Source organism: Chrysemys picta, chromosome 1, assembly GCF_011386835.1.
Source record: "Chrysemys picta bellii isolate R12L10 chromosome 1, ASM1138683v2, whole genome shotgun sequence".
Classification (NCBI taxonomy): Eukaryota; Metazoa; Chordata; order Testudines; family Emydidae; genus Chrysemys; species Chrysemys picta.
In genome coordinates, this window is record NC_088791.1 from 168,572,022 (window position 1) to 168,597,595 (window position 25,574).

Sequence of the window (25,574 nt, forward strand, 5' to 3'; positions counted from 1 at the left end):
AAGGGGCTCCCACATATATATGGTCTCCGTTCTCCCACCAAGTTAGAGAATCTCACACCCTGGGAAGAAGGGAGACTAATATTTACATGTTTCCCCTGCTTGGTAAAGACAGTCAGAAACCCAGGCCTATAGGCAACAGAGGTACTGTCTTGCAAAGGGCATCACATTAAGTGCAGGATGCCATGTAACATAAGAGGATGAGGCATTAACGAACCATGTTTGTGGGCTCTGTCTGAGCTGAGTAGCAAGATTCTTTTTGGATTGAAATGTGTCCTCAGGGAGTTATGCTTTGAAAGTGAAAGAGTCCAAAGTTGCTCCAATAAACTACAATCTGTGTAAGAATTAAAACAGACTTTTCTGTGTTGACACAGAGTCCCAGTGATGCTAGTGATCAGGGATGAGGTTGTTCTTGATACCTCCTGATAAGATTTCCCTGTCAATAGACAATTGCCAAGGTAGGGAAAGACTGATGATCTGTGGCATCAAAAGTGCACTGCTACAACTGACACTACCTTTGGCGCTGTTGCTAAGTCAGCGGGGAGCACCCTATATTTATAATGGTCCAGACCAACAATGAACCTTAGGAACTCCCGTGAGAGGGGTAAAAATATTTTGAGTAAATCCCTTCCACTGATATTGAGCAGGTACTGGCTCCATGTCCCCCTGCTGGAGGAGAAAGTTTACCTCTTGAATAAGTATCTTCTTGTGAGAGTGGTCTCTGAAGAGGGATGGGGAAGGGAGTTTTGGAGGGGGAGAGGAATTCTATGACAGAGCTGAAATGAATGAATGTCAAGAATACATTTGTCCGTTACCATCCACCAAGCATGGGAAAAGCAAGTTAAGCAGCCACCAAAATGGTTATCACCGTTCTCAGATGAAGCAGGTGGCAACTGCCTTGGTTCTCAGCTCTCAAAGATTCTCATCAAAAGAATTTCTTAACAGGAGGCTGTGATTGAAAGGAGATGGAGCATTATGCTTGGTCTTCTGGGTCCTGTTTTTAAATTTGTCTGTTCATATTCCATCTCCCTCTGATAGTAAAGTGGTTGTGGTGCTGGCCTAGGGTTGTATGCTTGTGGTCTATGAAATTTTCTCTCCGGTGCTGGAGTATATATCTCCAGGGACTTCAAAGCTATGTGACATTCTCCAAGGCAGCAGAAGCACTTCCAATAGTCATTGTGATCAGGAAAGCCCTGACACAGGAACTACCATTCTTTAAGCCTGGAAATTTGGGCATAATAGTCACTCTATATGTGGGAGAGGAGGGAAAGGTAGGGGAGGAACCCCTGAATCTTAACTAGCTAGATACCATAAAAGCCATCACTAAAAATTATCTAATAAGAACTATCTTTACAATATTTACAGGAAAAACACTGAAGAACTACTTCATGGACATAGAAGGGTTTCATCTCAGGCCATGCAGCGGTAGAAAGGAACTGGAGAGGGCGCTGGTCCACATCACCCCTTATAACATTGGTTAAAGCATGAGAAAAAGAAGGGCACAGGTGAGGACTAACAGACTCTGCTAGCAAAAATCTTCTGCCTCAGGCACATGGAGCACCTGTGTGATCACAGTAGAATACACATAGGTACCACCACTCGAAATAAGATAGTTGGGCCCTATTGTGAATTTGAGGAACATCTGTGGCCCATATAGATGTGGTATGAAAGTACGTATCCTGCAAGTCAAGAGACATGAACCAGTCTTGAATTTGGAGAGATGGGATGATAGAGACAAGCATTACCATCCTCAACCTGAGATGGCACATGTATTTGTTGAGTCTCAGATACAGGATAGGACAAAGACCCCCTTTCTTCTTTGAGATTGGGAAATACCAGGCGTAGAAACCCTTCCCTTGAATTCCTTTGGAACCTTCTCTGCAGCTCCTAGATGAGGTAATGAGGCCATTTCTGATTGCAACAAGCTTTTGTGAGAAGGGTCCATGAAGAAGAATAGGGAAGATGGACAGTGGATGTTAAGGAACCCTATACAACAGATCCCACTCTAGGTCTGTACATCTGTGTCTAGACATCAATTGGTCAAGATACAGCAATATGATCACATTGGTCAAAGATAAAGGTTACCAAAGGAGTTCTGAAGAATTCAGAAGATTTGTAGTAACATTTAGATGAAGCTAAGAACTAGGGGATCACTCACCAAGATTCCATCTTGCTGCTACGTGCAGTAAGAGGGAACTACAGGAGGGTCAAAACCACTCCACCCTTGGTGTCCTTGCATGGGAGCATGAGATAACACAGGGCACATGCACAACCCCAATGGATACTTGAAAATTTTCAGCCTCATGTATGCACACCTACAGTGGAATCCACACCAATGTTATCTCTAAATTTTTTTTGTACTGAGTGGGCTACAAACTCCACTAAGCACTACATTTTTGTCCTTGGGCAAGCTTTCCCTGCCACCACCACCTTTTTATTTTTTTCTAAACACAGTGAGGGATGTATAAAGGTAGGGTTGGGGATGGGGAGAGTGTGCAGGAGATGCTGCCCTAAAGTGTCCTCCCCGATCTCTCACATGGGTCCCTGTCCCCAGAATTTTCTCCACAGCAGTCATCTTAGGAGCCTGGCCAACAATCTGTGGCATCAGACCATACTTCCTCCAGGCCAGGGTTTCAGACCCTCCCTCCCTGGGCCCCTCTCTGCAGCAGCAAAGGCCACATTTCTTGTATTGAACTGCCAGGTTTGCAAGTGGGAGTGGGTGGGTGTCCTGACCCTCCGCTGACCTGATTAGCCATCACAGAGCTCAGCCAGATCCCTCACCTGAGGTCCTGCACAAAGGACACCCCAACTGTGTCCCTGATACCAGAAGCACTCCCCCCCTCACACACACACATACATACATACACACCCATCAGTGAAGAGGCAGGGGGGAGGAATAGCTCAGTGGTTTGAGCATTGGCCTGCTAAACCCAAGGTTGGGAGTTCAATCCTTGAGGGGGCCATTTAGGGATTTGGGGATAGCTCCTGCTTTGAGCAGGGGGTTGGACTATATGACCTCCTGAGGTCCCTTCCAACCCTGATATTCTATAACTGCATGCACTGTCACAGTGGGAGGGAGAACGAGCAGAGCAGGTTCTTATAGGGCCACACCACACCCCTACTGGGGCCACAGAGAAGAAACTCAGCAGCATGGTTTCTGACCTGTGCTGTATATACAAGATTGTTGCATGGCTGTGCAGCTTAAAAGGAACGTTGATCCACACTGACACATACTCAAAGTAATAGTAATACATTCCCATCTGGAGACTGATGTATTTCAAAAGCAGAATCCTGGCCTAACTTTTCGTACACTGAAGTCAATAGGAATTTTATCACTGACATCAATGTGAGTAAAGCTAGGCTAACACTTGGTGTTTCTGAAAATCCCACACTTCATCTCCGAATTAGTATTAATATTTATTGACCCAGAACATAAACGTTAGCTTTGGCTTTGTCTGTCAAGGTTTGTCTTTTGGGTCAATAAATCTTATTGTTCAGTCCATCAGAGGAATAATGGCCAGCATTCTCTTTTCACAAGCACAACAGCCAACAAGATTTTTGCCTTTGTCCTGGCTTTCTCTGTCAGGAGTAGCTATTGAGTTCTTGCCACAGGGCAGAGACCACTGCTCTTGTGGTCACCATTGTCTTCCCTTCTCTACTGGCCTTTTTCCACATGCAAGGAGGCAGCCACTGGTGTCAGCAGCAACACCAGAATGTACACTCAGTCCCCCAGGGCCTGGGGTCTCCAACGTCCAACCCATTTGAAAATTGTCCCTGGAAAAGACTTTCCAATGCTAGCAACTATGCTAAATACAATATCTACATATTCTAGCTGGAGCACTAGCCACAGCCACAGTTAATATTGTCAGAGTGTTTCCATTCTATGATCTTGCTTTCAGTAGTGTATAGCTTTCTAAACATTTATCTTTCACAATTAACAGTCTAGGCTCAGTCACTACCCAAAGAGTGCTTTTTTTTAAAAAAAGGGAAAACTGGAAAGAAATGCTATTCCACTTATAAAAGTGCCAAAACTGGGGGGAGAGAAAATAGGGAGAAAGAGGGATAGAAAGTTGAAATTTGGCAGGTAAATAGTTTCTTCAGGAATAAAGGTGTCTGTGTTCTTGTAAAAATAGTTTTTGATTTGGCTGAATTAAGAGTTCTATAATTTACATGAATTAGAAGTTCGGACTTGTGAAGTAGCTAAATGATGGAACTTGTTAAAAATATTTCAACACTCTAAATGATAGAAGGCTACACTGTGCTTGCATGCATAGCTAATTAAAGATCATAGTATGAAAGTAGTAAGCCATGCCTCATTCAACACACAAGGAGACAAGGGGTTCATAAAGTTTTCCATGTGACCTGGCACTGTAAACAGTTTTGTGCATGAGGCATCTTTTTCAGCATCACAGCATGCAAACCTGGTTTTTCTTCTGATATTTTGGTGCCACCTATCCAAATACTCTAGGCAAACGTTAAAGACCAGATTGTGTAACCCCTACTCATAGTTTCAATGGAACTACCGATGGAGCAACGTGCTACCCAAGAGGAATATGGGTGACATAATTTAGCCCTAAAAAAAGAAAAAGGAGAGTCCATGCAAAAATACAGTATATTAAGACAATATTAAATCTGCAAAGTTAAGCATTCATGATTCAGGAACGGCAAAGTTAAGGCTGCATATGCACAAGTTTCAGGATTACATCAAATTTCTGGTGAACACCATTCATAACAGCTATTAACTTGTAATTATTTCTGGGATTGAGAATTTTAGACAAGATCAGGTGAATAGATATTTCTTGAGTTGACGACAGCAAGCCCGTAAGGTTTATTCCAAACTCCTAATATTTCCATAAATAAATGAGTGGCACCAATTGTACATGGGTGTGCGATTCCTGTGAGACAGAACTGAGAGGAGAGATCTTTTCAATTCCTTATTATGTCTGTCAAAAATTAACATCAGATATAATGAGCATTTTTATATCCAATATACTTATTGATCTACCAGTCAACCATCTTACTCCAGTTCTGCATCATTTTGTCTATTTAAGATATGGAATAAGTTTAAAATGAAGAGAGCTGGAAGCCAAGGTACAGCATCCTTTTATTAGAGGCATTTTTACGATTAGCATAGCGCAAATGCTATTCTGAAGGAAATTTTTAGTGAAGCAAAAATATCTATATATGCTTTTTGTTTACTACATCATTACTGTGAAATTGTTTAGCGCCAGTAAGCCCAGAATGTAGCCAATAGAGTTTTAACATGACTCACTGACACAGTCCCCTTTAATATGAAGATGTAGCCCTGGGTGCTTATGTGTCAACATATATTGCTCCATCTAGATGAGAGTAACTTTCACTATTCACTTTTCTAACAAGTGCTGCTCAAACAACTCCATTTCTGGTTATGTGCAGTGCTCAGCTTCCTTCTGGAAAGTTGTGATCCTATTTGGGCAAAATTTGCTGTAGCCTACTATTCAGAACCTGCTTAAATGTAACTATGTCTCACAACAATATTAGGGAAATAAATACTGTAATGCTGCCATTAGTGTGTATCTAATTGTGATAACACCACCACACGCAAGGTAAAAATAAGCCGCAAGTGCATTAACTGTTTTGTTCTGAAGAGGAAGCATCTCAGCAAACAATAGCAGCACAAACTATAACTACATCAGCTGCTTAAGAAACCTTGACAAATGACAACCTGAAGTCTGAGGGTCCTGTGAGGAGCCCTTAGGGGAAGACTGATCAGAGGTGGAGGACTGTGGTGCTGAACCCTCAGCTAGCTCTCGCTGTCTCTGTTGTTCAGCCTTCTTAAGCCTCAGTCGCTGCAGGCCCCTACGGAGTATAGCTAACTCAGGTGCCAAAAATTCTGACAGACAGGGGAAAAAAAAGGTGTAAAAGAAAAAGGCATAGAACATACAATAAAAAGAACAAATGACTGAACAGCAAGGCAACAGATACTACGAGGAATAAAAGCAAAGTATTTCTTTTATATGGCAGCTTATTAAAGTGCAATAATTAGAAGCATAAACAAAATGTTTATTTAAATTTGGGTTTTTCCCTTTCTAAGTGCATGAATCACAGGACGTATGAAGTTCAGTTTTCATGGTACATGCCCTCCTCCATATCCCCAACCATTTAAGCGATTAACTGAAGAAAATTTAAAAATGAAATATACCAAGATAGATTTAAAATAAAACAAAAACCCTAAATTCATCTTTTTATATGTTCCTGGTATGCCTAACCAAATTAGTACTCTCGGTAAGTAGAAAAAGTTATGCAATCTTAATCCATGAGCTAAAACTTCAAAGACACTTACTTTAATGGTTTTATTTTAAAATGTCATTTTAACCAAATAGTTATATAATCCCAACTGCCAGTAGGGGGAAAAATACCTGGGAAGGGGATTATGGACAGAGGTGACAGATGTCCAAGCAGAAAGCAGCAATTTTTAATATTGTCAACTATTTTCTGGTAGCCTTCAACTTATAAACTCCCAGATACAAACCTTAAAAAAAAAAAATAAGAATAATCTGGAAACACTGCTAACTAGATCCATAAAAAGGTACCTCAAAAGGATCACCAAGGTTTCCTGCCACTGGCCTTTTAGCACTAATCTCTCTTTAGATACCATCTTAAATACTTAACTATTCTCACCGTGCCCTCTTCCTACTATTTGCCAGCTACCCACTTTTCCTTCAGGTACCAGGCCCATCTCTGATTCATTGGTATTTGCTGAAATCGATCATTACTACCCAGGAGTCTAAATTGTTTCTCCTCCTTCCCTTGCTCTATTCAGGTTTCCTCTGGTCTTGGGTTCCAGTGTCCCTTGTCTATCACTACTTTTGGATATTACAACCAATCAGTTGGTCGCTGATGATGAAATGTAACAGGAAGGAAAACGGAAAATATATATCCAAAAGGACCCCAGCATGCAAAACAGATATGCCAGGAGGGGTTGTCAAATAACAGAAAACCTAGTAACTTTGGGAATCAAAGTTCCAAGTATGTTTTAATTATTTTTTAAATTATTTCTCAATTGTGGTTAAAATTGCAGTTTCCAGTATTTGCTTAAAGGATTCAGTTCCACTTAGTCCAGAAATCATGGTTATTTAAAAGTTATTAAAAAGTTACCCCTCACATTTTAAAAGGACCGATTTTTCTTGTCTATGAATTTCTGCTTTACTAAATCTTTTAATAGCAGTCAGAATCTTCAAGCAGAAGTTCAGCTTGCCAGCAAGTGGAGTCAGAAAACAAAATAAATGCCAATGGCACTTCCTCAGTTCAAAATAAGATAGAACTTGCTTAAATTCGGGACAAACCTATGGATTCAATTTTGTCCCAATTAATCTGACCATCTAATATAAAGAAAATGTATCCAAAAACACAATCAACGTGTGCGTGTCTCTCTGCCACTCAGTTTATGGAAATAAAGTCTGATTAACATTTTATATATGGGTTGTTGCATAAAACTGAGTAGTTTACAATGTATCACCAATTTAAAACAGCAGCACATTAAAATTAATATTAAAACCATCACAATAATGGACATTTCCTAGTTTCTGTTGAGTGAGACAGACAGAGCAAAAACCAAAACTAATATGTTCATTTTATACCCATTTTAACAACTTTTTGTAAGTGACAGGGCAATAAAAATCTCTATCAGCTATAATTTCTCTCAAAGAAACAGAAGATTAATTTCAATTTTACAGTTAAAATTTTCCAGTGATTTGTCTCACTACAGGAGCTTTAACAATGATCCAACAATACATTTGAGAGGTTTCAACTTCTCTAACAGAATATAAACAAGTTTCAGATGAAGTGGCTAATGTGACAAAGATCCCATTTTGTATTATTTTTGTGCTGGCTATTGTCTGTATAGATTGTTTTTCAAAATGTAAAAAGAACAGGAGTATTTCTGAAATAGGAAGTCAGGCATTCATTGTATGATATACTTTGAGGACAACACAGTATGCAAAGGACTTAAATATGTACTATGATTCAAATAAACAGTAATAAAATCTTTGGGTTTCAAAGGGGAGGTTAAAAGCGATAAAGAATCCTGTGGCACCTTATAGACTAACAGACATATTGGAGCATAAACTTTTGTGGTTGAATACCCACTTTGTCAGACGTGGGCCACTGCGGGGTGCCCTGGGCCCTTTAAATCCCCGCCGGAGCTCTGGCAGCCGGGCTCCTGTGGTGATTTAAAGGGCCCAGAGCTCCGCGGCGGCTGGAGCCCCGGGCCGTTTAATTCTCCCCTGAGCCCCAGGGCTCCCAGCCGCCTCTGCAGCTGGTAGCTCCGGGGTGATTTAAAGGCCCTGGTGCTCCCAGCCACAGCCCGAGGGCCTTTAAATCTCGAAAGGCCCCGCTTCTTCCGGTAGAGGCCACACCTCTTCCAGTTAAGGCCACGCCCCTGCTCAGGACTCCGGCGTACCGGTAAGTCCTTTAAGTTACTTTCAGCCCTGCCTACACCTCACACTTCATTTCCTTCCACTTTCCCTTCTCACTCTCCATGTCCCTCTCTCATTCCTCCTGCCTTACTGCTACCATTTCCTCCTTCCTGCGTGAGCAGATACAGCTGTAGATACTAACCACAGAATCGTAAGACTGAAAGGGACCTCAAGGTGTCATCTAGTCCAGTCCCCTGCACTCATGGCAGGACTAAATAATATGCAGACCATTCCTGATAGGTGTTTGTCTAACCTGCTCTTAAAAATCTCCAGTGATGGAGATTCCACAACCTCCCTTAGCAATTTATTCCAGTGCTTAACCAGCCTGACAGTTAGGAAGTTTTTCCTAATGCCCAACCTAAACCACCCTTGCTGCAATTTAAGCCCACTGCTTCTTGTCCTATCCTCAAAGGTAAAGGAGAACAATTTTTCTCCCTCCTCTTTGTAACAACATCTCTCTATGTGCAACTTTACCATCTCAGTGAATCATGTTATTCCTGACCAGTAAGTTACTACTGTAATCACTCCTGCAGGAGAGATGCTGGTTATTCAAAGAGTGGTATTTTTTCATATTCATAACTGAACTAATATTTGAACATATAATTCAGGAGCAGTGTAAGAATAACATCTCTGGATAAGACAAAAAACTGAAATCCTAACCAGTTGTAGTCAAAGATCTCATTAAACATAATTACAGTAGGTTTAAAATGTCCATTGCCCTCAAAAGTCATATGATCTTTCAAACCTGATGTGAAGCAACCTTCCATTAATTTTTTTTGGTGAAGGTTGCTTAGTTCCTTGTTTGATAGGAATCTGACATTGGAAGTGGTGGAGAGAGAGAGAGAAGGGGGATGTATTGGGAAATAATGGTATCAGTTGGACTCCACATGCTGGCATGAGAAACTTTTACCCAAAGTTTCAGACTTACTCAGAGAAATACAGAAGGAAAAATTTGTTCAAGTGAGTGTGCATTCTGTAGGAAAGATGTCAGAAAAATGCTGGTACAGAACTACATAATGCAGGAGGAGATTCACTATAACAGTTGTCATTATGCAACCCACAGCGTTTAATAAAGTAGCCTGCAGCAGTTCTCTAACACAGTAGGTGCAGCCATGGGGACGACAGGCCCCAGTATACAGTGACATATAACGAACAAAGCAAAATGACAGTCAGATCAATACCGGGATTTGTAGTCTTTAGTGGCCATCTCTCTGTATCATACATGAGGGTGGCTGAAATCTGCTGCATTTTATGTATAGCAGAGCCCTTGAGCTTTTGACAAGTTGTTATAGTATCAGCATCAATATGCTGTGTGCAAAAGCTATAGGTAACTGAAAGCCCCTGATATTCAGTAAAATGGGCTCCTGACTTTCTCATTCATTAGGAGAGATGAACCACACTTCAGTTGGACTGAGTAAAATTGTTGCTGTTTGCTTTAGGGAAAGTTAACTGGGATACCAGACTAATATTGGTATATTTGAAAGTTTTTGGGTTTTTTAAAATTACCTTCAATAAACATCCATTTATATCTAACTTCTCTTTCTTCCATGTTTTTAGGCAGCAGTGCTGGCCTGCCCCTTTCTGATAATGTCCCAGAGGGTCTGACTGTAGCAGACATAGCACAGTGAATGGCACTCTCTCTTTCCTCTTATGGCTGCTTCTCAAAGAAGATTGTGAGATGGGAAAAAAATCTCATCTCTCCCTCATCCCAGCACATCCACTCAGGGCCTAGAAGAGTTGGAATCAGTCATCTCCTCCAAGGACAGCAACAGACAATGCCTGCAATAAGTATCAGAAGAGAGAGGGTGGACCTTACACAGTACTGCCTGCCCCAGATTTTCAAAAATCACAAGTCAAGCCTCAAAAAAAATCATGAGATTTTTAAAAAATAATAATTGGAGGGCAGGGATTATTTGCCTTCTAGTTTCTCAAACTTTTGAGTGCACTCAGGTCTTATATTAAAGCTTTTCTCTGTAGCCATAAGGACTAGAAACTTACTTTTTTTTTTTTTTTTTTTAAACTGAAAGCTGAGATTCTCATGTAAACACATGACTCTAGCAGCTGGGGCTCTAGGAAACACCAATTATTGAGAGATTTGTGAGAAAATTGTGGTAGTTGGCAACACCTCTTGCAGGTGGTATCCCTGGTCAACTACTATGCACCACAGGGATCCAGGACAAACAGTCCCTCTTCTGCGTATTGGTGTAGAGGGGTGTGTCTCAGCTCTCTCCCACAAAGAGATCATTGATATTAACAACTAGGCTAAATTCTCCTTTCATTTACGCCAATGTAAATGTAAATCTCCATTTAAGACAATGGCACTACTTCAGTTACAATATTAGAAGTGAAAATAGAACTTAGATTAATAAATGGAACAGAATACTCTACAAGGTGAGCCCTGTCCATCCAGATACTTTCAACAGGCAAAGCAACACTGCCCTAGTTGATTCTGGCATGGTTTCTATAGGACCTGGGTGTATATATTGGCTGAAAGGGACGTATCATTCCAGATTTCCATTGATGAGCAAAAGATGACAGATTTTGCTATTCATTGTGTTGGAGCTACTGCAGCCAAATCTCAGCAGGAGAGGAAGGTTATCTACTTATATGCCATGAAGAAAACAGTTAAACAATACAAAATATAGGGTTTTCCCCTCAAAAAAAGTATAATTAATTTTTAAAAACAAGATTAGTAATTTTCCTTGAGATTCTCTCTTTGGGAAAGAGAATTTCTTTATAGCCACACTTGAGAGTATCACTTAACAATAGAAATATTTAATCTACACTCATGACATGCATGACCTCAACAAGACTATAAATCAATTACCAAAAATGTGTCAACAATAAAATTGTAGTTTGTTATTTAAGTAATTTGATAAACCATGGCATATTGGATGGATTTCTCCTCACCAGACTGATGGAGGGTAGGATGAGCAGAGGCCTCCAAAGATGGTCTTTGTTCACTGTCAGGTGAGGATAGTAAGGATGTGGAAGGGGGGGTTTCTATTGAGGAAGACGTTGAGGGAGCTTGCGCTGACATTGTAGAGGATGAAGAGGATGGAAGCTGTTCAGGACCATCCACTTCCATTGCAGTCTCTGATTCAGCACTTGGCGGTATGTTGTTAGTAATGGAGGCATCTGGTCGACTGGTTCCACCTTTGGAAAAAAAACAGCAAATGCACATTTAGAGAAGGGCCCTTTAGTATGATCATTTAATATTTTGCAAACATAAAATGTTCTGTACTGTATAATATACTAAAACTACAGTTTGTGCCCCAGAAAGCTTCCAATCCAGAAGATCTTGTTCATCCAACTTCCCTCTTTCATGTTAAAAAAAAAAATCCTTGTACTATCAACAATTCTGTTTATCCTTACTAAAATAAGTTATCACCTCTAGACCGAGATCTTCCTCGTCCTCGGTTGCTCTGCGCAACTTCACTAGCTTCTTCAAACCATCTTGATAGCATGTCTGACATCCTCTGCATCAGTGAGACATTAGGACTTTGCTCCCCTGTAAAAATAAAGATATTGAAATTTTATCTGCAACTTTGGAAAGAATTCAAGAGACCCGTTTATTTTTCCATATAAAAAGCATAGTACTGAAGTTATACATATTGGTATCCTCAGAGTGAAATCACTTTTTCAGAGTAACACTAAGTTATTCTAACTCATATTGCAATTTGAACATGGCAATAAACTAAAAAAACCCTCAACTTTCATTCTGCTTTGCAATTAAATTGGAGTTTCCCTATATCTGACTTTCTGTAACTGAGTTCCACTGTATTCAGTTTGAACACTTGTTAGAAAAGTTGAGAGGTCAGCTGTTTCAGATTCCCACAATTATTATGATTTTATTTATTATTAAACAGCACATTTTTACTAGATAATACCTTCAAAGCAGGAAAAGTGATTTACTGATTATTCCACTATCTAATGTAAGTGGCAGAAGGGAATTCAAATTTCCATAAATTTCACTTGTTGCACAACTGACATGTATCTAGTTATAAGATGCTGTATTCAAGACCACAGGTAAACATATTATTTGTATTACAATATTGCCTAGAAGCCCTAGTCATGCACCAGAACCCGATTGTACTAGATGCTATACACACAGAACAAAGACACAGACTGTTAACCCTTTGGGGTGGAGACTAAGCATAAGACAAAATATAACAGATGGATAGATAAGCGGGGGGATTACAGGGAAACAATGAGACAATATATTGGTCAGCATGATAGGCAGTTTTCAGAAAACTTGCAATTCAACCCTTGTAAAAAAATTTGTACAAACTATGACAAAGGAGAGTTTTGAGGAAAGATCTGAAGGTGGATAATGAGGTAGCTTTGTGAATGTTTACAGGGAGTGCCTTCCAACTGTGGCAAGCAGCATGGGAGAAAGCATGAGGGTGTTTGAAAATTTAACAAGTGGACAGTGGCAGCTGGCATCATCAGCAAATCTGAGACAAATATTGACAGCTTGATAGCAAAAGAGACAACAAGTAGGATGGGGATTGACTGTGATGGCCCTTGAAAATGAAGACAAGTAGCTTATGTTTGATGTGACAGAGAAGGGGGAGCAGTGAAAAGATTCAAAGAGAGGGGTGACGTGGTCAAAGTGACAGACAAGGAAAATGATCTTTGCAGCAGCACTCTGGATGGATATGAGTGGGGCAAAACTGCATTTGTCACAGCTAGAGAAAAGGATGTTGCAGAAACCAAGATGCGTGACAAGAGCTTGCATGAGAGTTTTAGCTGTGTCGATGGACAGAAAGGCTGTAATTTTAGATATGTTATACAGAAACAAACAGCAAAATTTAGATATAATCTGGATGTAAGGACCCATAAAGAGGTCAGAGTTAAAGATAATACCCAAGTTATGGGCCTGAGTGACCAGCAGGGAGATGATGTTGTCCACAGTGTTTGAGAAAGGGGCTTGGGCAGAAGAGGGAGATTAAGAGCTCTTTTGCAGACTGAGCTTGTAGCTAGACATCCACAAGAATAAGTCAGAAACACAGGCCAAGATTTTAGTTTGGACAGAAGGAGACAGGTCTGCAGGAGAGAGGTAGATCTTTGTTGTCAACATAGAGATGGTAGTTGAATTTGTGTTTGCAGATGAAATTACCCAGAGATAAGGGGTAGAGGGAGAAGAGAAGGGAACCAATGACAGAGCCCTGTGGAAGCCCTGAAGAAAGATCAAGGGCAGATGAAGAGGATTGTCCAAAAGACACAATGAAGGAGTGATTATAGAGGTAGGAGGAGAACCAGGAGAGGACAGTGTCACAGAACCTAAGACAGACATGATTCCAAGAAGAGCATGGTCAGCTGTGTCAAAAGTGCCTGACAAGTCAAGGAGGGTAAGGATGGAGAACTGGTTCTGAACAGTAGCTATGAAGGAGTCATTTTCTTTGGCAAGAGTGGTTTCAGTGGAATGCAAGGGACAGAAGTTGGATTGAAGAGAAACTCCAGACAGCAGTTGTAAACAGCGCGTTCAATGAGCTTAGAGATTAAAGGAGATCGGATGACAGTTGGAGAGGCAAGTGGGCTTAAGGTTTGGTTTTGTAAAATAGGAGAGATTAAAGCATTTTTGTATTGTGAGGGGGGAAAGCCAGAAGAGAGCAAGAAGTTAAGGAAAAGAATAAGGTAGGGCATGAGCGCAAGGAAGATCAGGAGATGGGATGGAGTCCACCAGAACAACTGGAGGGGTTAGAGGAGGAGGGTAGATAAGAAAGGCAATGGATATAAGGTGGAAGGATGAGGTAATAAACAGATAATTTAGCACAACAGAAGTCTCAGCTCACCCACTTGCCTAACTAATACAATGTAGCTGCTGTCCCCAGCACATCAGCCACTATTTAGCTGTATCAGATGAGAGTCAAGGTGCTGAAGCTGCAGGCTTAGTGAAAGTAGCATTGTTGAACTAGCCATAGCTCATATAGGGGGCCAAGTGAAATGAAGAGAAGAAAGGAAACCTATGGAGGAGCAAGGGAAGAAATATTCAGATAACCTGAATGACAGACAACCTCGGTGACAGGAAAAATTAGGTGGGTGGAGTTGTAGTCCCCAAATTTAATATACCTATGTGTATCCCAGAATTTGGCAGTACTGGAGTCAGCCATTTTGTATGTTCAACCACTGCCACCTGAAACCCAAACATCACATAGCAAGGAAAATCTTAGGCCCTGAGAGGCAAGGTCACACAGCTGCATGTTTGCAGCTCTGCTAATCAGAATGGGAGGCTGGGACAGGGGTTAAGGTTTCATGAAAATAAAAGGAATGTGTTGACAGATGACCTTGGTTTTAGGCCCCTCTGATGCAAGTTTTATTCTTATTATGATCAGAAATGCTTCGCTGATATGAGAATAAAGAATTGTTACTGGCTATTGCTAGGAAAATTGTTAGTCTATTAGGGGCTATTATGAGTTACAGAAGAATCTCAGAGTTATGAAAGCCTTAGGAATGGAAAGTTTCAGAGTAGCAGCCGTGTTAGTCTGTATCCGCAAAAAGAAGAACAGGAGGACTTGTGGCACCTTAGTGGGCTGTAGTCCACGAAAGCTTATGCTCTAATAAATTTGTTAGTCTCTAAGGTGCCACAAGTCCTCCTGTTCTTCTTTTTAGGAATGGAAGTTATTCGTAACTCCGAACAAAACGTTACGGTTATTCTTTTGAGTTTGCAACTGAACATTGACTTAATACAGCTTTGAAACCTTACTATGCAGAAGAAAAATGCTGCTTTGAACCATCTTAATTAAAATGAAACAAGCACAGAAACAGTTTCCTTACCTTGTCAAAACTTTTTTTTTTTTAAACTTTCCCTTTATTTTTCAGTAGTTTACATTTAACACAGTACCATACTGTACAGTATTTGCTTTTTTTTGGTCTCTGCTGCCTGACAGCGTACTTCCGGTTCCAAATGAGGTGAGTGATTGACCAGTCAATTCGTAACTCTGTGGTTCTACTGTATGTGCTTTGTTTGGAGAAAATGTATAAAAAGTTTAATTAGAAAGTGTGCTTGGGAGCAGTCCGAGGAAGTTTTCTTTGGGCAAGGATCTGAATTCTAAAATTCCCCATAAGCTGGATAAAAGCTGAAATCTGGAAGCCAAGTTGTTGATCCTTTGAAACCATCTTAACTTAGGTAAATATAAAGGTTTAAGATGCTCTGAAACCTACTGTGACAGCATGCGTGTGTGTTTGCGCATGCGTGCGTGCTTAAAATCTAATTAAAAAGTAGTTTGTATCAATTATATCTAGGGCCCTACCAAAGTCACAGCCATGAAAAATGAGTCACGGACCATGAAATCTGGTCTCCCAACCCGTAAAATCTGGGCTTTTGTGTGTTTTTACCCTATACTATACAGATTTCATGGGGAAGACCAATGTTTCTCAAATTGGGGGTCCTGCCCAAAAGGGAGTTGCGGGGGAGGGGGGGGTCACAAGTTTATTTTAGGGGGGTCGTGGTATTGCCACCCTTACTTCTGCGCTGCCTTCAGAGCTAGGCAACCGGGGAGCGGCGGCTGTTGGCCAGGTACCCAGCCCTGAAGGCGGCACCCCACCAGCAGCAGTGTAGAAGTAAGGGTGTCAATACTATACCATGACACCCGTAATTCTGCACTGCTGCCTTCAGAGCTAGGTGGTCAGAGAGTTGCAGCTGCTGACCGCCCAGTTCTGCAGGCAGGAACATAGAAGTAAGGGTATCAATACCATACCATGCCAACCTTACTTCTGTCCTGCTGCTGGAAGCGGCTCTGCCTTCACAGCTGGGCTCCCGGCCAGCACCTGCCGCTCTCCAGCTGCCCAGGTCTGAAAACAGCGCTGTTGCCAGCAGCAGCGCAGAAGTAAGGGTAGAAGTACTGCAACCCTCCCTACAATAACCTTGCAACCCCCCCCCCACCCCCAACTCTTTTTTGGGTCAGGACCCCTACAATTACAACACAGTGAAATTTCAGATTTAAATAGCAGAAATCATGAAATTTACTATTTTTAAAATCCTATGATGGTGAAATTGGCCCAAATGGACCGTGAATTTGGTAGGGCCCTAATCATATCAGATGGCGGAACTGTGTCCCCATTGATTTATTCCTGACACCGCCTGGAGAAAAACAGGAAAGTTACCACTGCTTTGGGTTCTGAAAACCCTGGGTAACGGGGTGGGTGTGTGGGTGTTTAGAAGATAGTGTGATTAAAAAAAAAGGACATCCAGCAATTAAATTCACATTGAGCGCAAAAAAAAAAAGAAAGACCTACAAGGGAAAAAAGCATTTTCTGTAAAAACATGAGTTTTCCTAATTTTCAAAGGTGTGTGTGTTGAGGTACACACAAATGTCTTCCTGTGACCCTGAATATTCTTTTGATGGGGCAAAAAGCAGCAAAGCTTGTGATGTATTTTAAGATACCTAAACTTTTGGACAATTTTAAAGCATATCTTTATCTCAAAGCTTCACAGAATTTACTTCCATTATTTTCTTGGTTTCTTGATTCCCCCCCCGCCCCCACATTTCCCGACACTTTTTTCCTAAACTTCTTGTTGACAAAGTTGCTAGGCTCATGTGCCTAAAGACTTTTTATCCATGGATTTGGAACATGTGCCCACGTGTCTACAGCACATAAAAAATGAAAAAGTCTGTACTTTAAGCTATTACTCCTGTAATTCTTGTAAAATAAAACAACTCTGCAATTGTTTAGAAATGTTTGAAAGATTTTTTTTTGCTGAAAAAAGAATGGACATCTGAGGCAGCAAAAAAAGAACTGGACTTGCCATTGCTCTGAATCCTGTGAGAGCTGCCTAGACAAATGGCCCAGAAGAAGAGGAGAGGAATGTCAGAATCACACCACAAGCCAGAGCTGGAGTTTTTCATTTTTCTTTGTTACTTCTCTTTTTCTAATGTTTGTCAGTTTTGCTTGGTTCCAAAAACACTTGCTGCAGAGGAGGGAAGTAGGATGAACGAGAGAGTGTTTTCAGTATCCCTCTCAAACCTCAAATCATCTGGAGATGAGAAGTGATTGTTTATGTGAAAAGCTAGAGGGACAGAGAGACTACAGGGTGATGGGAAAGGTTTGAGGCAAAAGAGATGGACACAAAGAGTAGTTTTTCGAGGTAGGAAGAGGTGAGTGGAAGAGAAGACCTAAAAGAGGAGATGAGAAAAAAGGACAGATTTTAGGAAGAAGGGGAACTAGCATAGCCACTTTTCAAAATCTTTTCAAGACAGACCATTGCTGATATGAGAAAGCACGTAACCAAAAAGAGAAGAACAGTGAAAAAAATAACAAGAAAAAAATTAAACGTAACTGCCAAGAGGAGAGGATGCAGACAGAAGGTGAGGAGCAAGAACCAAGTAGGAGCTAGCCAAGAGGTGATGTGGGAAGAAATAAAGCTAAAAAATGAGTGGGGCCTATAGAAATGTGGAGTATAAAAAAAAAAAAAAATCATACAAACACACGTGAAGATGAGAGAAGAGATCATTATGGATATGCAGATGAAAATGCACTAAAGGGCAAAGGGGAAGATGTCATTAACAAAAGACAGCAACTTTCCCCAAGCTTTCCAACTTAAAATGCAATAGGATCACCGTTTGCTGACCCTACTTTATTATTGGCAAAGCAATTTTTGGACCTATTAACCGCCTCTATTAACTGCTTCTGGTTCCAGCAACTGCGTAATATTACTTTACAGATGTGGAAGCATAGGCATCAAAATTAAATGACTTGGCAACTGTAACTAATGAATCAGTGGCAGAATCAGGATTGAAACACTATTGTTTTGATACCAGATTTAATTATTACACAGTATTTCCTCTTGTAGTTTTAGCAAAAAGTAACGCCATATCTACATTAAGGACATTCACACTGGTGTAAACTTAATTCAGTAAATCTTAGTTCACACAGGTACGGTGCACCTAAACTATTAACTGCACTGACGAGAATTTCCCTAATGCAGACAGGACCTAAAATTTACTACATTCAATACAGCAACATTTTTCATCTTATGTTAAACTATAAGTGAAATATTCTAAAATTTGGTATGATCCTTAAAAACTGCAGATAATCATGTTTTAACACTTTATATATTTCAGGACTACTAGAAACAACAATTAAAATAACCACACATTACCATCTCTTTCTCGTTCACTCTCAGGCCTTGCTCTTGGCCCCGTATCTGACCAATCCCCTCTTAGTCTCAAACGTTTAACGGGAGGTTGCCGTAACTAGAAAAATAAAGATAAGCAATGGTATTATATAAATAAATACCTACCTTCCATAACTGTTATTCTCCAAGGTGTGTTGCTCATGTCCAATTCATTCTAGGTGTGTGCGCATCCATGTGTACAGTTGGAGATTTCTGTCTTAGCAGTATCCGTAAGGTCGACTATGGCCACGCTCATGCGCTGGTCTATTAGGTGCTGCCGGCCCTACACCCTCTCAGTTCCTTCTTGCTGGCAACTCTGACAGAGGGGAGGCAGGGCAGGTAATGGAATGGACATGAGCAACACGTCTCGAAGAACAACAGTTACGAAAAGGTAGGTAACCGTTTTTTCTTCGAGTGCTTGCTCCTGTCGATTCCGTTCTAGGTGACTCAAGCAGTATTCTGGGAGGTGGGCTCGGAGTTTACGGTCTTGCAGCTTGCAGCACTGCTCCAGCGAAGCCAGCATCATCCCAGGCTTGCTGGGTAAGTACGTAATGGGACATGACCATTGGTGGCCCTACAGCTGGGTAAGTACGTAATGGGATGACCAGATGGCCCTACAGATGTCCTGGATAGGCACTTGAGCTAGGAAAGCTGCCGAAGAGGCTTGTGTCCCAGTTGAATGGGCGGTTATGATCGCTGGAGGGTTCACCTTTGCCGGATCCTAGCAGCAGCGAATGCAGGCAGTGATCCAAGAAGAAATTCTTTGAGCAGACACCGGACAACCTTTCATCCTGTCGGCCACTGTGACAAACAACTGCATCAACTTACAAAATGGCTTGGTCGTTTCAAGGTTAGTGTCCTCCTGACATCTAGGGAATGCAACCTACGCTCATCCTCTGACTTATGTGGCTTTGGGAAAAAACAGGTAAGTAAATATCCTGGCCCATATGAAACTGAGGTCCTCCTTGGGCAGGAAAGCTGGGTGCAGCCACAGCTGGACCTTGTCTTTGTAAAAGACCGTATAGGGCAGTTCTGAGGTAAGCGCCCTAATCTCAGAGACCCTGCAGGCAGATGTTATTGCAACCAAGAACACAACCTTCCAGGAAAGGAGAAGGAGAGAGCAGAAAGCCAGAGGCTTGAAGGGGGAGTCCCGTGAGCCGTGACAGCACAAGATTCAGGTCCCACAGAGGGACGGGGTCCCTGACATGTGGGTATAGGCGCTCAGAGCCCTTAAGGAACCTAGCAGTCATGTCCTGGGCAAAAACCAACCTGCCCTCGAGAGGCGAACAGAAGGCCGAGATAGTGGCCAAGGGGACCTTGTTAGATGAAAGGGACAGGCTTGGAACTTGAGATCCAGAAGGTAGTCCAGGATTAACTGCAGCGAGGCCTGCTTGGGCCGAATGCCTTTATCCAAGATCCAATAGGTGAACCGCTTCCATTCGGCCAGATATGTAGCTCTGATGGAGGGTTTTCTGCTACCCCACAAGACCTGTTGGACACCGGACGAGCACACTCCTGCTCCTCTGCTAACCATGCAGCAGCAGCCAAGCCATCAAGTGCAGCACCGCCAGGTTTGGATGCAGAAAACTGCCGTGGTTTTTGGCAGGTCCAGCCTGAGCAGTAGCTGTAACAGAGCAGTCAGAAGAGGCCCAGCAGCATGCCAAACCAGTGCTGGCACGTCCAAGCCGGCACTATGAGGATCACCTTCGCCTGGTCCAGTTTGATCTTCATGAGGATTCTGTGAATTAACAGCACTGGGAAGAAGGTGTACAACAGAGCCCCTGACCACAGGAGCAGAAAAGCATCCAACAGGGAGCCTCTGTTGATCCCCTGAATACAGCAGAAAACGTGATATTTCCTGCTCTGCCTGGATGTGAACAGGTCCCGGGGAGTCCCCAACCTTTGAAAGATGATGCTGACCACTTCCGGATGGAGGGACAGCTCATGACGAGACGAGACGAGACGGTCCTGCTGAGTCGATCTGCCAAGGCGTTCCTGGACCCAGGGAGGTGTTCGGCTATGAGATGGGTGTCATGTTGTTCATAGAAGTCCCAGAGCCTGAGGGTTTCTTGGCAAAGTGCAGACGACCTTGCTTGTTGATACAGTACATAGCCACTGTATTGTCCATCAGGACCGGGATCATCCTGCTTCTTATGTGAGGTAGGAAGGCTTGGCAGGCCAGGCGAACCGCTCTTAACTCCCTGACGTTGATGTGTAGGGAGTGATCGTGACTCGACCAATGACCAAGATCGCCCAGGTGGGTTCCCCACTTCAGGTCCGAGGCATCGGAGACGAGGGTCATCGGAGCTGCGAAGGGAACCCCCTCCAACACCGATGCAAGATTCTGCCACCATGCGAGTGACGACAGGACGTGGTCCAAGACCTTGACTACCGGTCCACGCTATGTCTGTTGGGGACGTAGACTGATGCCAGCCACCCCTGCAGGGGCCTGAGGGTGCAGCTTGTAACCTGAAGATATTACGTTAAGCATCCAATGGTCCGAGGTCAGCCATGATCAGGCCGAATGGAAGGGGCAGGTAGTTGAGGAAAGAGTGGGAGGGTGGATCCTGGGATGTGACTGGGGCACCGTCCTCGAGCACACCCTTAAAATACCTGCTTCTGGCCTCCTTGGTTCCTGGAAGGGCCACACTGAACAGACAAACAGGAAGACAACAGGTGTCACTGCTTAGACCCCTTGTCGCTATCCTTTCTCCTGTAGATGCTCAGCCAGGGAGTTCCTAGGACCTAGACTGGGGAGGCAGAGAACAAAATGGCTTTCTGGCCTGCTGAGGGGTATGAAGGCCAAAGGAGCAGAGGGTGGCACAGGAGTCTTTAAGGCCGGGGAGACTTGTGACCGTGAGCTTGGAGAAGAGCCCTGCCCCATCAAACAGGAGGTCCTGAATGGTGGTCTGCATCTCCTGGGATAACCTGGAGGACTGCAACCAGTACCTGCGCCTCATGACTACCACAGAGGCGACCACCCTGGCTGCCAAGTCCGTAGCGTCCCAAGCCACATGGAAGGCCACTCTCGCCTTCTTCCACTAAAGCGGCAAACTCCTGGGCTCGGTCTTTGGGAAGGCCTCCTTGAATTTGCTAACGGAGTCCCACAGATTAAAACTGTACCTGCCTAACAGGGCCTGGTGGTTAGACACCTGAAATTGCACAGTGTCCGTTGAATAAATTTTTCTGCCCAACAAGTCCAGTCTCTTGGTGTCTTTGTTTTTTGGCATGCCACTGATTTGGCCCTCCCTGTCCTTTTCATTAATAGCGGACACCACCAGTGACGCTGCAGGAGGGTGTGCATACAGATATTCAAACTCTTTTGCAGGGACGTAGTACTTCTTTTCCGCCTTCTTAGAAGTCAGCGGAATGGAAGAGGGGGTCTGCCACAACGATTTGGCCAGCAGTTCTCAACGGGGGGTCCAGGGCCCCCTAGGGTCCACGAGTCCTTTCAGGGGGGCCACAGAGCCCCACAGCTGAAACCCGGTGCCCAGATCCCAAGTGCTGAGGCTGGGAGCAGCGTGGGCCAGAAGCCAGCGTCTACCCCTGCCCCCGAAGGCAGATATCCTGCCCCTTTTGGGTTCTAGGGCAAAAGTTGGGGTTTTTTTGTTTTGTTTTTTACAGATTCTGCATTAGTCCTTTCTATAGGACTCCCCCAAGCACTTCAAACAGCTTTTGTGGGGGGGGTCATTAATAGGCACTGGCCTGTTGCATGATGAGCATGGTTAGAAGCCGGGGGGGGAAAAGGGCCTGTCCCGCTCCAGGGCAAAGTCCCAGCCAGGACTCTAACTACCAAACTACTTAACACTTAACTTAATGGCTAACTAAGTACCTACAAACTACAGGGGCGGCGGGGGGGGGGGGGGGGGGGATTTGCCCCAGGCCCTGGGTCCACAGGGGCCCCCACGAGAATATAGTATTCTATAGTGTTGCAACTTTCTTTTATGGAAGGGGCCCCCGAAATTGCTTTGCCCCAGGCCCCCTGAATCCTCTGGGCAGCTCTGACAAACTATGAACAAAGAAGACAGACAATGGGTTGTAAAGAACTGCTAATGCTTTTGCAATGCAAGAGGAGGTACTCTGACCAACCATCATGGGCAGCAAGAAGGAACTGAGAGGGCGAAGGGCCAGCAGCGCCTCATATACCAGCGCATGAGTGTGGCTTTCAAGGGGGCACCACAGCCAACCCTACGGATACTGCTAAGGCAAAAAACCCCGACGAATGTGCACGTGGGCGTGCACACATCTAGAATGGAATCAACATGAGCAAGCACTCAAAGAAAAACAGGAAAATATTGAGTATATAGGTGAAATAAAAGGTGTATTCATCAAGTTGCACAATTCTTGTAGTTTCCATCACAAATAGCAATACACACAAATCAAATATAATTAAGCATAATGGTATATTAAGACAATGTTAAGGCTAATTTTAGTCACACAAAAATATTAAAATTTCAAACTACGACTCCCAAAACAGCCACAACCCTACCCCTTGCACACAGTTTATTCTACACAGTATTAACTTTAGTGCATTAACCAAAGCTCTGTTTATTCCAAAATAAGTTGGGCCTAGATCAGAGGTCTCAAACACATGGCCTGCGGGCCGCATGCGGCCCGTGGGGTTCTTTTGTGCAGCCCGCCAAGCCCCCCGTGTCTCCCCCACCTACCCCGTGCCGCCGTGAGCCCTGCGCCGCTTGGGGAAGTTCAGGCTTGAAATTAGACGAAGGTTTCTGACCGTTAGAGGGGTGAAATATTGGAACGGCCTTCCGAGGGAAACGGTGGGGGCGAGGGATTTGTCTGGCTTTAAGATTAAGTTAGATAAGTTTATGGAGGGAATGGTTTAATGGTAAAACATAGTTGTCAAGGAAAACCAAGCAATGGTAGGTAAATAGCATAATGGTTAAAAGGGGTCAGGATGGAGACTCTTGCCTATATGCTCGGGGTCTTACTGATCGCCATATTTGGGGTCGGGAAGGAATTTTCCTCCAGGGCAGATTGGCTGAGCCTCTGGAGGTTTTTCGCCTTCCTCCGCAGCATGGGGCAGGGATCTCTAGCAGGAGGGTCTCTGCCGATTGAGGCCACTAATAACAGGATTGGGGACTTCAGCAGCAGAGTCCAGGGAAGGGGCGGGGACGGTTTTATGGCCTGCAGCGTGCAGGGGGTCAGACCAGATGATCATAATGGTCCCTTCTGACCTTAAAGTCTATGAATCTATGAATCTATGAACTACTGTATGTCCCTGCAGCCCCGGGCAGGGGGGTGGGAGGCGAGTAGAGGGCTCCATGCTCTTGCAGCTCCCATTGGCCGGGAACTGGGAACCACAGCCAATGGGAGCTTTGGGGGAGGTACCTGGAGGAGCAGCAAGAGCAGCACCTGGTGCTGCTTCCTGGAGCGGAGCAGAGCGGGGCCAGGGCCAGGGCAGGGAGCCTGCCCTGGCTGCGGTGCACAGCGCTGCCACCCTGGATCCGCTCTAGGTAAGTAGCGCTGGGCTGGAGCCCGTACCCCGCACTCCTTCTGCACCCCAACCCCCCACCCCCTACCCGGAGCCTCCTGCCACACCCTGCACCCCTTACCCCTCCTGCACCCCAACCCTCTGCCTGGAGCCCTTTGCCACACACTGCACCCCAACCCCCTGTTGCACCCCTCCCCCCCCCACACCCCAACTCTCTGCCCTGAGCCCCCTGCACACATCCTGCACCCCACACCCCAATTCCCTGCCATACCCTGCACACCTCCTGCACCTCAACTCCCTGCCCTGAGCCCCTGCCACACCCCACACCCCTCCTGCACCCCCTGGGGGCGGGGGAGGGCAGAATTGGAGTGAGGACTTCGGGGAAGGGGTTGGAATGGGGGCAGGGAAGAGGTGGGGCAGGGGCGGGGCCTCATGGAAGGGGTGGAGTGGGGGCGGGGCCAGGGGCAGCAAGTGGGGGGTGTCAGTGATGCGGCCCTCGGGCCAATGAACTAGTCCTCATGCGGCCCTCGAGGTCAACTGAGTTTGAGACCCCTGGCCTAGATTCTGCAGCAAAGTCCCTGGACTCAGCAATGTCCCTACCAATTCTACAATAGCCAGAGTTTTAATTCAAAACCACCATTTAAATTACATATAAAAATGAATACAGTCAGCATTGTGTGTTGATATTAAATCTAATTTATTTTACCATGCATTTTTATTTTCTGTATGATGCAGATTTTTGCACCGATGACACATAACTATACCTTAGATCAGTGGTTTTCAAACTGTGGGTCGCGACCCAGTACTGTCTCACAGAATGTAAGGCACTGGGTCACTGCAGCTCTGGTCAGCACTGCTGACCAAGCCGTTAAAAGTCCCATCGGCAGTGCTGCCCAGCTAAGGCAGGCTAGTCCCTACCTGTTCCAACACCGTGCTGCACCCCCAGGTCCAGCTCCTAGGCGGGGGGGGTCACGGGGCTCCGTGCACTGTCCCCGCCCTGAGCAATGGCTCCGCACTCCTATTGGCAGGTTCACAGCCCTGAGCCCACCCCCCAAACCGAGAGCTCGCTCATCCCCAGCCCCACCCCAGAGCCTGCACCCCCAGCCCTGAGCCCTGACCCCCTCCCACACCCCAACCCCGTCCCCCCAAACCCACAGCTCCCTCGTGCATCCCAAACCCCTCATCCCCAGCCCCACCCCAGGCCCAAAGCCCTGCACCCCCCAACCTCCTAACCCATCCCCCTCCAACACCCTGAACCGCTCACTCCTGGCCCCACCCAGCAGCCCTCATCCCCAACTCTCTGCCCCAGCCCTGAGCCCCTCCCACACCCAAATCCCTCATCCCCAGTTACGTTGGGTCATGGGCATCAACAATTTTCTTCAACTGGGTCGCCAGAAAAAAAAGTTTGAAAACCACTGCCTTAGATAATGTCAGGGGCAGGAAGAGGAAGTAACGGTTTTGGTAGCTAGGGCTCAGACCACCTAGAAAGGAAGTTTTGGACTATGCAATAAGCATATTTGCTAGGTATTTCTGCCTAGACAATGAGCAG

General features: G+C 44.3%; 1 protein-coding gene across 22 annotated transcripts in view; it reads right to left on the bottom strand.

Moving 5' to 3' along the window:
• The window catches only part of DCAF6 (DDB1 and CUL4 associated factor 6), a 154,766-nt gene that overhangs the window by 61,222 nt on the left and 67,970 nt on the right, over nucleotides 1-25,574 (bottom strand). For 14 of the 22 annotated variants that reach the window (XR_010599849.1, XR_010599851.1, XR_010599850.1 and 11 more), the window contains 4 exons: nucleotides 18,559-18,652; nucleotides 11,845-11,964; nucleotides 11,364-11,609; nucleotides 5,702-5,869 (listed from right to left, as the gene is read on the bottom strand). Coding sequence is in view for 17 of the 22 variants with exons in the window: in XM_065589313.1 (XP_065445385.1) it covers nucleotides 5,702-5,869; nucleotides 11,364-11,609; nucleotides 11,845-11,964; nucleotides 18,559-18,652 (628 nt within the window). In the remaining 5 variants the exon portion in view is untranslated. The remainder of the gene's footprint in view (nucleotides 1-5,701; nucleotides 5,870-11,363; nucleotides 11,610-11,844; nucleotides 11,965-18,558; nucleotides 18,653-25,574) is intronic. The other 8 variants (XR_010599853.1, XM_065589360.1, XM_065589296.1 and 5 more) reach the window with 1 other exon arrangement.